Below are 14,171 nucleotides of genomic sequence, written 5' to 3' on the forward strand. Positions count from 1 at the left end.
TATGAGCAAATTTCAATGGGCTTAATAAGTAAAAGTAATGTTCTAAAAAAGAAATCTTACATACAGGCCAAATGTCTGGACTTCATTAGCATTTGTATTTATTTCTACCTCCAATCTATTCATCTTTCCTTCAACTCAAAAGGTTATTTTTCACATTGGGGTAGGTAGTGTATGAAAACCCAAAGGATTTTTCTGATGCAAGAATATTATTTAAAACAGGATACTAATACATAATGTGTAAAACAAAAATGGAGGTGGTGAAGCTGGAGAGATGGCTCAGAGGAAAAGAACACTCACTGCTCTTCCAAAGGTTCTGAGTTCAATATCCAGCACCTACATGGCAGCTCTTAACTGTCGAATGTGTACAGATAAACATACAAAGTACACACACACACACACACACACACACACACACACATACAAATATACATATATATATATATATATATATATATATATACACACACACACACACATAAATAAATGAATCTTTTTTTAAAAAAAAAAGGAGGAGGTGAGGCTTATATCAAGTAAGGGCTTTGGTTCATTCATATTTAACTCATACCTACTTTAGGATCCAGCACAGAACTTATTCAATGAACACTGCATTCGGAATTAATAAGAGATCACCTTCCTTTCGTTGCTGTGACAGTGTCCAGCCCATCACAAGGACTTCTCTTGGGTTCCTGTGCTCCTTCCTCACAGAACCCACTAGGAAGCCTGCCATGCTCACTGTTTTGTAGATGAACAAACTGAGACATGATAAGTTAAAGCATACAGAGGAAATGGCTGAATTGGAGAGGAAAATTCAAATCTACAACAACACCTATGCTCCTTGCTTTTAAGAGTGCCTTGAAGTGATAGAACCTTTATTTTCTTTTCATCAGTTTCCTTCTTCCTGACTCCCTCAATAGATCACAGTAATGTGAGACCATGCAGTCATCCATTAAATGAGAAATATCAGTACTCAGGATAAAGTTCTACAGATTACGTTAGATAGAGAAAATATCTCATGTGTTTGAAATTTGTCACATAGAAAATAGGAGTAATATCTTCTCCCCCACCACTCCCAGAAACAGATGTATGCACATATACATCTAAAACACAGCTTGTGTTGAAGGAATTGAGCCAATTGTTAAGGATAGGCTAATAGGACCTTGAAGGGCTTTCAATCCAACCTTTTCAGGTTAGAGATTCATGATAGGTGAGCAAACAAAGGACCTAAGAAGTCAATATCAGAGTGATGGCAAAGCTCATGACAGAGCCGGACACTGGCTCCCAGTCCCTCCTCCCTCCCCATATCCTACTGCCTTTGTAGAAGACTACAATCATTATAGAAATGGGAATCAGTCTGGTTCTTGGCCAGTCATCATCCATATGACAGTTTTTTAGCATCCACAAAGATGATTTTCCTTTCTGGTTTGCAAGCTAACAGGAGGATGACTTGCCCCAAGTGTTAAAACAGCAACAGGACAGAGTAACCATGGAGAGAGAATAACAAGCTTTTCAGATACCCCTTAGACTACAAGGAAGAATCAAAGAATTTAGCATTAGTGGTCTTCAAGTTTTAACAATCAAGGCAGCAGTTACCTCGTGTCGGGTGTGTTATCTCCAGTAAAGGAAGGGAAAAGCAATAGTGTAGTTCTCAGCTGTGAGACCCACTAAATCAGTGATGTGTAAGTTCACTAAAGCAAGCAAAGCAAGAGGAACTTGGGATTTGGCATGTTGATTTTGATTTTGTTGGGATATTTTGTTTTATTAATTTTTATTTGGTGTTTTGTTTTGCTAGGATAGGAAAGACAGATAGACAGACAGACAGACAAGCAGAGACAGAGAGACAGAGACAGACAAAAACAGATGCAGAGACAGACAGAGGCAGAAAGGTTGTTAGGAAGGAAGATTCTTCTCTGGAAGATGATCTCACATCTGAGTTGATTCTGGAATCTTCCAATGGCATTTTATGGCATGAGGGTTTTTCTTTGGTAATATTTTCCCCCTTGGTTAGTTGCAACCATCTGAAATCGCTCTAGTTTTAGCTCTGCCCAATCATAAGGAATACATAAGGAATAGTTTGCAAACATGTTGGCCTTGCAGCCTACTCTGTCATCCTGCTGAAGGAGCACAAGGATGCGGGAAGCAGAACATACACATCATCAGGCTTTTCACAGGTAGGTATCCACTTAAGGGCCAGGAGCTGAGGGCTTTTCACAGGTAGGTATCCAGTTAAGGGCCAGGAGCTGAGGGCTTTTCACAGGTAGGTATCCAGTTAAGGGCCGGGAGCTGAGGGCTTTTCACAGGTAGGTAGGTATCCAGTTAAGGGCCGGGAGCTGAGGGCTTTTCACAGGTAGGTATCCACTTAAGGGCCGGGAGCTGATTTGCCTTCTCTTCTCTTGCCCGTGGTCCCTACCATTCTGAAAAGGGCTGAGTATAGTCTTGTCTTTAAAGGAAGAGAGGAAAGAAAACTAGGCACAGATTAACTGAGGAACTAGACACTTGCTTTCTTTTGGATTCCTTCTATGAGTGTGTTCTCACACTCACACATGCACAGACAGGGCACCCAGGCTACTGTGTATCATCAAGAGACTGACCCAGAGAAATGAAATGTTGCATGCAATAAGACTTCTGGCAGATGAACCCTTGTCTCACAAGAACAGCAAACTGGGAATCTTCTTTTTTTTAAATGGAAAGAGATCAGAGAATGGGATCCAATTTTTCCATTTCCTTAAGCATTTTGTTTTAATTATTTTCCCCACATTTTTTTTCCATTCATGCAATTAGCTGATACTGCAAAGACAGCAGTAAGAGCCAGCTGATTTTAGTGGAGCTTCTAGGAACTAGCTAACTTTCAAATGAAAACCATGGCTTCATCTGTTCTACAAATACTGCCTGAACCCCAATGAGATGCTCAAGCTGTGTTTTAGCAGCTAGAGATTAGACAGCAGCCTCTAAATCGAATTATCTTGGCCTTTCAGAATTTACCTATGGAGGTGTCGGAAGAAAAAAAATGAACAAAATAAATTAAAAACACAGAACACATTAAATGCAGGGTAACTACAAAGAGCATGGGAAGAAATACTGAGTGTGCCTATGTGTAGGGAGGAAACAATGTGTGGGACCTAGAAATGCCAGTGTCAATCATGCTTACAGGATGCAAGTGTGGTTCTCAAGAGAATTTCCTGCTCTCTCTTCACACATGGACTCCAATATCACATTCCTGATTGCTGCTTCTGCTCAAACCAACACATATTCTCTCTCTCTCTTTTTTTTTTTTACATTTCTTTAGGTCAGAAATTGGGGAACAGCTTAACTGAGCTCTCTTCAGAGCCCCTCAAGGCAACAGCTGTCAAGGTTTGCATGGTCACCTAGTAGTTCAACTTGGGGAGACTATATCCAAGGCTCATATAGGCTGCTAGCAGAGTTATTTTCTCAAAGCTAATTGAAGGGCTCAGGTTTTTAATTTCTTAGTTAGAGCCTAGAAACATCATAGTTTCTACAAGTTACCCTGCAGTTCCGTGGCAGGTAATTTTCTACAGTATAGGGACCTCCAGTCTGTGAAGCTGGACTCCTTACTTTATGTAATATAAGTGGGAACCACATCTCAGCATGCCTGTTAGTTTCACTGGCTGAAAGGAAGCCATATTTTGTCTATGCTCTGCAGGATGGGATGTATGCAAGTAAAACACAAGTCAAAAGACACTACGACTCAGCAAGATTCTGTCTGCTACAAGCACTGGCTGACACTCTATCCACATGCATATGGACTGGTTCTGGATGGATGAATTTGCATAGAGCATGCATTCAAACACCAGTGGCATGTACCCTGAGTTTCTGATGTAGTCAGCCTAAGGTAGGGCCTTCATGATTGCATTTCTAACAAGTTTCTTGGTGAAGCCCATGATACTGGTCAAGAGAACATACTCTGAAAACTAATTCCTAGATTATATGTTCAGTCTACTCCTTCTAGGCCCTCCCCCCATATCAACCAGCTCTTCATCTCCTCTCAAACCTATGAATGAGCCATTTACCAGGAGGCTCTACCTATAGAAGCACTTGTAAACCTGATCACAGCAAAGCTGTTTAACCAGGCAGGAAATTGGATTCTCAGGAACTCAGGGCATGATCTAGAAGACAGAACATAGATTCAAAGTCAGCAAGTAAAGTCCTTACCTTAAACAAAGGCTCATCCAGAAGTATATGGACGTGGAACTAACAAAGAAGGTCAGGACAGGAGTCAGGGATTCTGAAAGGCCAAATTTTACTGCACTAACAAGCTGAAAATTAGCTGTCAAGCTTTGTGGATGCTGATAAAAACAATACAGTGTCTTGGTTGGCTAAAGCCAAAAGACAGTTTACTACACCTGCCAATAGCGGTTGTCAAAATAACATCACTGCACTAGTTCCCTGAGCTATGACCGCAAAAGCCTGATGTAATCAATTGATGAAGGCCAGGTCTGTCTGCTTATACAGTGGTGTGTGTTACAGGAGAGTAACACTGAAATTGGGAAGTCTTGATTGACATAAGGGCTGAAAATATGTCCCATATATCCAAATAAGCCTGCCCTTAAAGAAAGTGGTTTCTATCATCCAGAGATGCAAACAACAAGACAAACTTATAAACCTGTCCAGAAGAATAAAAGAAAGAGCCTTAAATTCTTAGAAGATGAATTGGGCATAAGTTTTCCATTTAAATGGAGAGCTCCCTCCCAAGAACGGGGTCAAGCTGCCAGGTCTGCCGGAAGTTACACCTAGCTGCTGACCTACTTGCCTGAGGATTCACTGACTTCCAAACACGCCTACCTGCTTGGGAACTTTGAGTTTCCAGAGTTTGGCATCTCTTGTCGGCTGACCTTAGGGTTTCCTTGTCTCTTTGTCGTCGTCCCCCTCCCCCCGACCGTTTCATTTTCCAGGTCCCTATCTAACCTCCGGCTGAAGCGAACACAGACCTGAGTGGAGCTGCGGGCTGGTTCCACTCAGTTGGGGGGAAGAGGGAGGGGAAAACTCAAGGGTTCAGAAGAGGAGCAAAGAGCAAGAGCATTGATTTGATGACTTCTGTTAAGATTCCAAGAGCAAAGAAAAGCCTGAGAGATAGCAAAGAAACTACCTATTACGGAGTCCTGAGAAGACAGGAGAGAATTCCTGTTCTGTCCCAGTGTGGGATAACCAGTAGCAGGCAAAGAAAGCTTCTCAAGTCTAAGCCTACTTTGAAAACAGTTTTACACACTGAAAGACTACATGTTGCATCTGAATTAGACACTCCTGTGGACATAGCAAGTGAACATTTGAAACTGAGGACAAGGTCCTGGGTGGAAAAACTTACTTGGGAGTGGTTAACATTTTGAATCCAGAACTATATTTTAGGAAGAGATGGCCAAAAGAAGGAGTGTAAGTATAAACAAACAAACACAACAAAAACAAAACAAATAAACAAAAACCACAAGCCAAGGGTCTTAGGGTAGACAAGAGGAAGACAGAAGGTTTATGAAGGAAAAAGGAGAGAGAGAGGGATGCTAGGATACTGGAAATCAAAGGAGGAAAATGTTGATAATAGTTAAATATGATAGGGCTGAGGTGTAACAGGTGGATTGTGTGTGAAAAACGAAAGAAAGGAGGAAAAGGAAAGGGCTGTCTTAGTTAGGGCTTTATTGCTGTGAACAGATACCATGACCAAGACAACTCTTAAAAGAATAACATTTAATTGGGGCTGGCTTACAAGTTCAAAGGTTTGGTCCATTATTATTAAGGTAGGAATGACAATATCCAGGCAAGCGTGGTGCAGGAGGAGCTGAGAGTTCTACATCTTCATCTGAAGGCTGTTAATAGAATACTGACTTCCAGGAAGCTAGGATAAGGGTCTTAAAGCCCACACTCACCTACTCCAGCAGGGCCATACCTTCTAATAGTGCCACTCCCTGGACTGGGCATATACAAACCATCACAGGTAGTAATTTTTTATCTCCAAATCAAATAGACACCAAATTTGTAATTATTAAAGGACAGTATTATGAAACATTGAATTCTGAGGACAGAACTAGAGCAGAGCTCTGCCAAGGTAGACACCATTCATTATCTGAGGAGACAAGTGATGTTCTATCTGGGGCTTTAGGGCTTCATCTGAGGGGAATGGGTGATATGCTCTGCGGCAGTCCAGAGTCAGCAGAAGAGTGGCTCTGAGCTCTGCATCTACCCACGGTCAGACTTCTGGGATGCAGTTGCCTATTTTCATGTTACAAATTCTTTGGTTGCTGCAATCAAGTAGATTTAATAGTGAGTATACTAAACATGGGATGAAGCTAGCTAAATATGAATAGGTTTTTACTTTCTCCTATTAGAAAAGATCATGAGAACCTCAATTTATATCTAAGATGGTGGATGGTAAGATATAATTAATATTCTTGCTCAGATCTCTTAAAGAAGGAAATCGGCAACTTTATAAACAAGTGAATTCAAAATACCATCTCTTTCACTCCTTTCAACCCTTGAATCTCTTCCAGTTGTTTGAAACAAACTTTGCAGGCAATGTGCATATCCTAGAATGTCCTAGAATCCTTCAGCAGTTAACAAGAAATAACAGGGGGCAGAAACTATATTTTCCTCCTGCCCTGCCCTGTGACGTTGGGGAAATTATCTTCCTCTGATGTCATTATGTAGAAAAGAATCTGTTTTGGAAGCTGGAATGCTGAAAATTATGCAGCATGGTGGTTGTTTTTCTCTCTGTTTGTCTGCTTGTAGCTCCTACCATTGCTGCTCTCAGTTCATTTATGTGTTAAAGAAAAACTAATAAGCAAAAATACCCCAAACCCAGACTTATCTGCAGTACCCACCCCCCCCCCCGACTCCCTTCATCTCAAAATTTCCTTTCCTTTCAAATGAATCGATTCTACTTCCTGGGTCCCCCTAACAAGATGCCCTTTGCTATCAATTCCACAGGAAAAAACTTCTAACTAAAAGAAGAAAACCCTATTTTACAATTTCCCAAGAGTTGAAGAGGATCCCACATTTTAAATCTATGTCAGAGAAAATGCAGTTTGCCTAAGGTATAAATAACCACCAGCAACTTTGGAGACAGGTCTGACGCTCCCACACATGCTCAGTACATTTTCTAGTTACAGTAAAGTACCAGTTTTGTCACTTGCAAAATAAGAAGCAGTTTGTTGATGACTAAGGGTAGTGTCAATTTGTGGTTTCCTTCTGGGAATTTTACTTCTTATATATCAAAGTGCCACATTTATATACCAAACACACCATGAGACCCTCTTTATAATGTATTATATTGAAGGACGGAAGCTTCCTTTTAGCTTAAGTTTTATTCAGATTCATCACGATGTCTGTTGCCTTCTCCAGCACATCTGTAACAATTCTTTTTAATTTATATGAGTACACTGTAGCTGTCTTCAGACGCACCAGAAGAGGGCATCAGATCCCATTCCAGATGGTTGTGAGCCACCAAGTGGTCGCTGGGAATTGAACTCAGGATCTCTGGAAGAGTAGTCCACGCTCTTAACCACTGAGCCATCTCTCCAGACTCTGTAATAATTCTTAATTGAATGGGTATATTTTAAGTAAATTACATTTTATTTTGTAGACATTTGATAGACTACAGCATGATATGGCATGCTTGGAATCTCTACAAGATTTGGTTTTCCTGTGTTCTTAACTGTATCATAACTCAATAAGTTTAACAAATGGCTTCCAAGAGTCATTTTTTGAGAATTCCAAACAGCCATACTGGTGACCATCTGCACACATTGAGAGCAGGCCAAGTGTGTGGCTAAGGCAGATACTTCTTTCTTCATTTAACATTTTCGATGTTGGTCACAAGCACTGCTTAGTAGCTTAGGTAGCACAGTCTCTGTTTGGTGTGGTTTTGGTTTCAGTTACATTAGGGACTCTCTTAAGGCAGGTATTTTGCTAATATGCATATGGGTGATAGTTAAAGAAATAAAACATTTTCATCTAAACAATTATGTTTTATAATATTCACAAGACAAAGCAAAAGTTGGTGGGGGGTACTTTGTACAATTAGTCCGTTTAGTCAGTGTTTGAGGGATACAGATCCCTCAAAGCTGTTCTCTGACTGATAGAAGCACTTGCATACACATAAAATAAATGAATGCTATAAAAAAGGTTTTACTCACGTTCTGTAGAGTAAAAACTACACAATTATGTGTATTTCACAGATCATCATCATTCCTGGCCTCATTTCCTGTTCATATCCTTCTTTATTTCCTTCCATTCGTTTCTAACTTATACTGATCCATTGTGTTTTATCTATATATTCATATAAACTCTTGTTGTAAGTCCTTCCTGGCACAAGAGTCTTGAGTAAGTCAATAAGACACTGTCATCTTAATAGGATTTGGAAACAGGTAGGAATAATCCAGTATTTATTATTTCATGTCATTCATGGGTTTTTAGCATTCTCCTGGGTTAAGTATTCAATTGAAAAATGGCATACTGTAGTAGACTGAATAATCCTAAACTCAAAAACCTGCAAATATTAATTAATATGAAAAAAATTATCATTACAGATGTGGCTAATTTGAGGCTCTTGAGCTGTGCAATTTAGCCAGGTTTAGCCAGATGACCCCTTAACCCCAGTGCAAATTTTTATAAGAGACAGGCAGAGACTCTCTACAGTTAGAATGGGGGATGTGCTGCGGCTGGACCTGAGAAGCAGAGATCCGCATCTCTACCAGACAAGGCTTCGGGCACCTGAAGCCAGTAGAAGTAAGGCACTGATTCACAGATATGCCCTGAAGACTCCGTCACTACGTCTCTCTGGTCTAGAAAATTGCATTGGTTTCAGCTGCAATGTCTGCAGCAATTTGTTAGCCACAGGAAGCTAAAGCCACTAATAATTTGATATGCAAGGGTTAAACAACAACAAGTTTTTCCTTTTAGCATAAACAAAAACACCCAAAACAAACAAATAAAAACAACAGTAAATAACAAAGGACAAAAGCAAACATAAAACACCCTGGGAAACATAACAATGAGGTAATTTCAATTAAGAGAAATAAAACATCAAGAAACACTTGAAAGGAATCAAGAACTTTCAGTTTTAAATGGCTGCTGCATGTTTCAAGAGCATGCTACATTCCTAACCAAATCCGCTTACTGCACGTGTTTCTCAATTTAAGTAAGAAGTTATACCCCAATATGCACATCATAAATTGAAAATGCTATAGCATGAGAAGAGTTTGAAGCAATTTAAACTATTAAACATCAGAGCTTAGTACCATTGCTCACTGTAGCTAGCTCAGTGCTCAGCTGTTTCATATATCATCACGTGATTGACTAGAAACTATAGCTGGCTCCCATAATCTAGCATCAGAATACTTTGGGCTGGTTAGCACTCCTTGCTATAACAAAATACTTGAGGAAACAACTTGTTGCGTGAAAATATTCTTCAGGTTCGCGGCTTCTGTAACTTTGGTCACGGCCAGCTTGCTCTGTGGTGGTTGGACTGTAATGGACAGGTTCAGCACTTAGGGCTCCTGTGGGACACAGTTGCTTCCTTCACTGCAAGCAGGAAGCAGAGCAGGATCCTATTCAATGGAAAAGTCTCAGGGACCCATGTCCTTATCTGGGTCACACTTCCTACCAACTCCCAGTACTGTCATCAAATTATGAAACCATCCACAGATTAACACTTTGATTAGGGTCCAGTCCTCATGACTGAACCACCTCTCAAATGACTGCAATCACCATAGAGAAATCAAGATTCCATATACAAGACGACAGGGAGATAATTCATAACGAAACCATAATAAATACTATACTTAATCACAAGTCTGAGATAAAAATTAAACTTGTGGCAGGGCAGTGGTGACGCACGCCTTTAATCCCAGCACTTGGGAGGCAGAGGCAGGCGGATTTCTGAGTTTGAGGCCAGCATGGTCTACAGAGTGAGTTCCAGGACAGCCAGGGCTATACAGAGAAACCCTGTCTCGAAAAACCAAAATAAATAAATAAATAAATAAATAAAAATTAAACTTGTGATACAGTACTGAATGTCCACCTCTTTCACACTATCGTAAAGTTGAAACCCCTTCACCAGGAACATGTGAAGACCAACTTCTCTGGGTCAATGAAGAGCAGCTAGCAGTGCTGACCTCCTGTGGGTTGCCCAATCTGAGCTGCTCAAGAGCCCCTTCTCACAAAATCACCCACTCATAATCCCCCTGTCTCCATCCTGCCAAACCCCTTAGGGTTTCTTCTCATTTTGCTGGAAGTAATTAATATTTTCACAAAGCAAATGAATGTGTTTGAAGAGTTTCACTTCCAGGAGGTCTTTCAAAGACCTGCTTCTGCATTTCTGAGCTACTTGGATAACCCACATCTAAGCCCCATTGTGCAACAAGGGGCCTTTAGTCACCAAATGCAGGCCTAATCTCACATTTGCTTTCCTTTAGATTTAGAGGCAGAAAGAGAGGAGATAGAGAACCATCTCCAGTTCAGAAAACTGTGAAGTAAACCACAGGTAGAAACTTACACCTTGGACATCACAGGGCTGTTTCAGAATCTAAGAGCAAATGCCCATTTAGGGTTCAATTCAGTTCCATCCATCTGTGAGGGCAGAGGGGAGAGTGTTGTAGGGTAGCTGGAGAGGCAGTTAAGACTTGAGTTTTATCTTTCCAGGGTCTGAAGTGGGATGGGCACTCACAATACCACCTTTGCTACTCAATGCCTGTTTATCCATAAACAAGGGATCTAGCTACTGTCTCATCTCATCTGAAAAATGGAAATGACAGCTCAACTTACCTCCTTGAGCACTACCATGGTGTCAATCAATACATATAAAGCATTGAGAACAGAGACAGAGAGAAAATAAACAGACTAAACTACTTTGACTATTGATAACTGCTCCTAAAATCTATGATTCTCTCATTGTAATATGTGGCCCACTCTCCTGTCAGTAACATGTGGTAGTTTTACATCTTAGTTTATAAAGGAAGTGCCACATTAATAGCCATCTCATCCTCTGCTGTGAGTTTCATGAAGTAGAAATCAAGTCTGGTTTTGCTGTTCCTAATGCTCTATCTGGAAGACAAAAGTGCTCAAATATTTGCTCACAGATAAAGCAAGCTAGTAAGATGGGTTCTTAGTCTACTGCTTCAGGGGCCTTTAGATTTAGGTGGGTGCTTTTTAACTATTATAATTCTCCTATGAGGAATACCTCATAGAATAATAGAATTGTATGGATAGCTTTCACATATTCTCATGCTCAGGTCCCAGGGATTCCAAAATGACTGCTAGGGAATAAGCCCAGTCCACTTAACCCCATATCCACAGAGTCTTCAATCTTAGACATAATTAACTACAAACAAATAAGACTTGAAAAAACTATCTGAATGTGTACAGACTTTTCTCCATTGTCATTATTTTCTTTTAAAATACAATATAATTCTTTTCATGACAGTTTAATAAATGATCTGGAGACTATTGAAAGTGTAGTGGAGATGTATAAGAGGTCCTAGGCAGATATACAGCACACTGAGATCCTTGGATTTTGATATATTTTTCAAGTAAGAGCATGAGTGTGTGTGTGTGTGTGTGTGTGTGTGTGTGTGTGTGTGTGTGTTACCCAAGGAGATCAGAAGAGGGCATCCAATTCCCTAGAGCTGGAATTACTGGCAGTTGTGTAGACAACCAAAGTTAGGTCCTTTGCAAGAGCAGTACAGGCATCTCTCAAGCATAGATTTTGGTGTCTTTTAAGGGTCCTGGTGTCAATTCTCTATCAATACTTAGAAATAACTGCATCTAGTCAGAAAGCTCCAGTATGGGCAGTATCTGCTTCAGTTCAGACACAAAGGCATCTGCAACCAAGGCTCTCCACTTGCTGAAAGTCAGCAGGAACCATCCCTGAGGCCCATCTGCAAGCTTTTGTTACATGCAAGTTTTCTCAAAGAACTCTGCTCTATCAACTTGGCCACACACAAACTCCTCAGTCCCAGATCATCTTCAGTATCTGGGCAGTTTCCTCATCCTCCACAGACTCCCCCTCCAACCTCCCCAACCCACGTCTGATCATGTGACCTTCCTCAATGAAGAATCTTCTTAGTCTAGAAGGGTTTTGACAGAATTCCTCTCTTTCCTGATACTTCTCCGAGTAACCCTGCATCCACTGACCCCCACACTGCCCACACATCTGCTCTTGTTCATGCTTTTGGGTTTTGGGGATTGAGCCCAACTCCAGGGTCTGGAACTGCCGTTAATAAATTGCACTCTCGGCCGGGTGGTGGTGGTGCACACCTTTAATCCCAGCACTTGGGAGGCAGAGGCAGGTGGATTTCTGAGTTCGAGGCCAGCCTGGTCTACAGAGTGAGTTCCAGGACAGCCAGGGCTATACAGAGAAACCCTGTCTCAAAAAAAAACAAAAAACAAAAAAAACCAAAAAAATAAAAATAAAAATAAAAATAAAAATAAATAAATTGCACTCTCCTTTCCTATTAAGATAATAGGGGTGGGGGTGTCTGGAAGCTGCAGCTTCCGGGCAGGCCCTTGGCTGATGGAACCAAAGAGTATGGTTCACGTTGTTCAGACTATTGCGATCCTGGCAGCAAAGCAACTGAGTGACTCTCGACCTACACACTGCCAAAACTGCACTCATTTGAGCCGCCTTTGCCCCTAGAACGCATGAGGTCGTGAATCCTTTACTTCATTAAAACAATAATAAAAAATAAATAAATAAAAAAGATTTATGTATTTAAAAAGGCACCACAAAATTCCTCACTACGAAGAAAGGAAATGCAACCCATTCCTCCTGAGTGTGGCTTCCAAAGTGGATTTCAGAGCGCTTTCGTTCTCCCTGTGCCTCGCTCCACCATAACACCACCTCTGATCCTTTCTAAGATCCCCTTTACTTTTATTCTTTTTTTTTTTTTTTTTTTTTTTTTTTTTTTTTTTTTTTTTTTTACTTTTATTCTTGAACTATCCTAGAGTTCTCAGGTTTCCTCCAGCGGACACCCTGAGCAGAGAGTAGAGACCAGCCCTCAATTAAAGCGGGCACCGGGTGCCGTTAGGGGGTGAGGTGGGGTGGGGTGGGGGAGCGACTCATCCCTGAATACGGAAAAACCAGGTCAGGGATATCGATCTTAAGTCCGGGGTGGGGGTTGCGGAGGGAATGTAAAGCTCTCTTGCCTTTGAAGGCCAATCCTCCCACACTGCAGCCCTCGTAAAGCAGGGACACTGAGTTTCCACAAAACCACCACCTCTCGCGTCCGCGTCACCCCCGCCCGTACTTGTGAACAGCAGGACGTGAGGATCCCGCTCTCCAACCCGCGTCCCCGGGAGAACCGCGCAGAGATTCGGACCTGCACAACAGGTCCTTTGAGCACCTTCCTGGACGAGGAAGTGTGGCCCACTGACTGCTGGAAGGGATACTGCAGACAGGCACACAATCCCTGCGGACCCGCTACTCGAGTCCCCAGCCCTTCCCTGATCCCCAGCCCCACCGCCAAATCTGAGTGAGGCAAAGGGTGCAAGCGTGATCCCGAAGGCGTGCGTAGGCGCGGAGTTCCGCCCGCGCTGGATGTCCCTGTCTGTCCCGGAGTAAAGTTAGATGCAGAAGGAAGAGAGTCTCTCTGTGCATCTGAGGACCAAACCTCGGGGGCGACTCGCGACCACCCACCTTGTGCCTGCGCCTCCATGGTGGCCGGCTTGGAGCTGAGCGCTGCGGGGAACACGCGGACTCCTCGCAGAGCAGCAGATGGTAGCGGTGCCCGAGCTCGGAAGACAGCTAGCCCCGCCGCCCGTGTCCTCTCTAGTCGCGCGTGTCGCGAGCGTTGCGTGGAGGGGGCGGGGGACTGCAGGCGGCCGCCACTGGCCGCTGCTGGTTACCTCCGCCCCTTCAGTCCACCTGGTCCACACAGCGCAACCGAGAACGCCAGGTCGGGCGCCACCTGCCGGCCTCTCTGCCCACCCAGTGGGAGGCTTCCCCGCCAGCACACAAATGACCAGACAGACTACCGACAACTTAGCTCAGAAGCCCACAAGACAAGAGACAAATGCCTTGGCAGGAAGGAGATATGGAGCATAAGGATACAATACTGAGCTATTGGTCCTGGTGGAGACAGTCGTGTTAGGTTCCTGGGCGCCCGCCCCAGTACCATATTTTTGTCAACTGACCATTACATAACTTTGTTTTATATGCCCGTTTAAAGAATCTT

General features: G+C 42.4%; 1 protein-coding gene across 4 annotated transcripts in view; it reads right to left on the minus strand.

Moving 5' to 3' along the window:
- Positions 1-13,880, minus strand: part of Tpd52l1 (TPD52 like 1) — a 107,622-nt gene extending 93,742 nt beyond the window's left edge. For 3 of the 4 annotated variants that reach the window (XM_031380722.1, XM_031380720.1, XM_031380719.1), the window contains exon 1: positions 13,634-13,880. In XM_031380722.1, the coding sequence (XP_031236582.1) occupies positions 13,634-13,652 (19 nt within the window). In that variant the 5' untranslated portion in view covers positions 13,653-13,880. The remainder of the gene's footprint in view (positions 1-13,633) is intronic. The other variant, XM_031380721.1, reaches the window with a different exon arrangement.
- Positions 13,881-14,171: the final 291 nt, after the last annotated feature.

The sequence above is a fragment of the Mastomys coucha genome, unplaced genomic scaffold (assembly GCF_008632895.1).
Source record: "Mastomys coucha isolate ucsf_1 unplaced genomic scaffold, UCSF_Mcou_1 pScaffold2, whole genome shotgun sequence".
Classification (NCBI taxonomy): domain Eukaryota; kingdom Metazoa; phylum Chordata; class Mammalia; order Rodentia; family Muridae; genus Mastomys; species Mastomys coucha.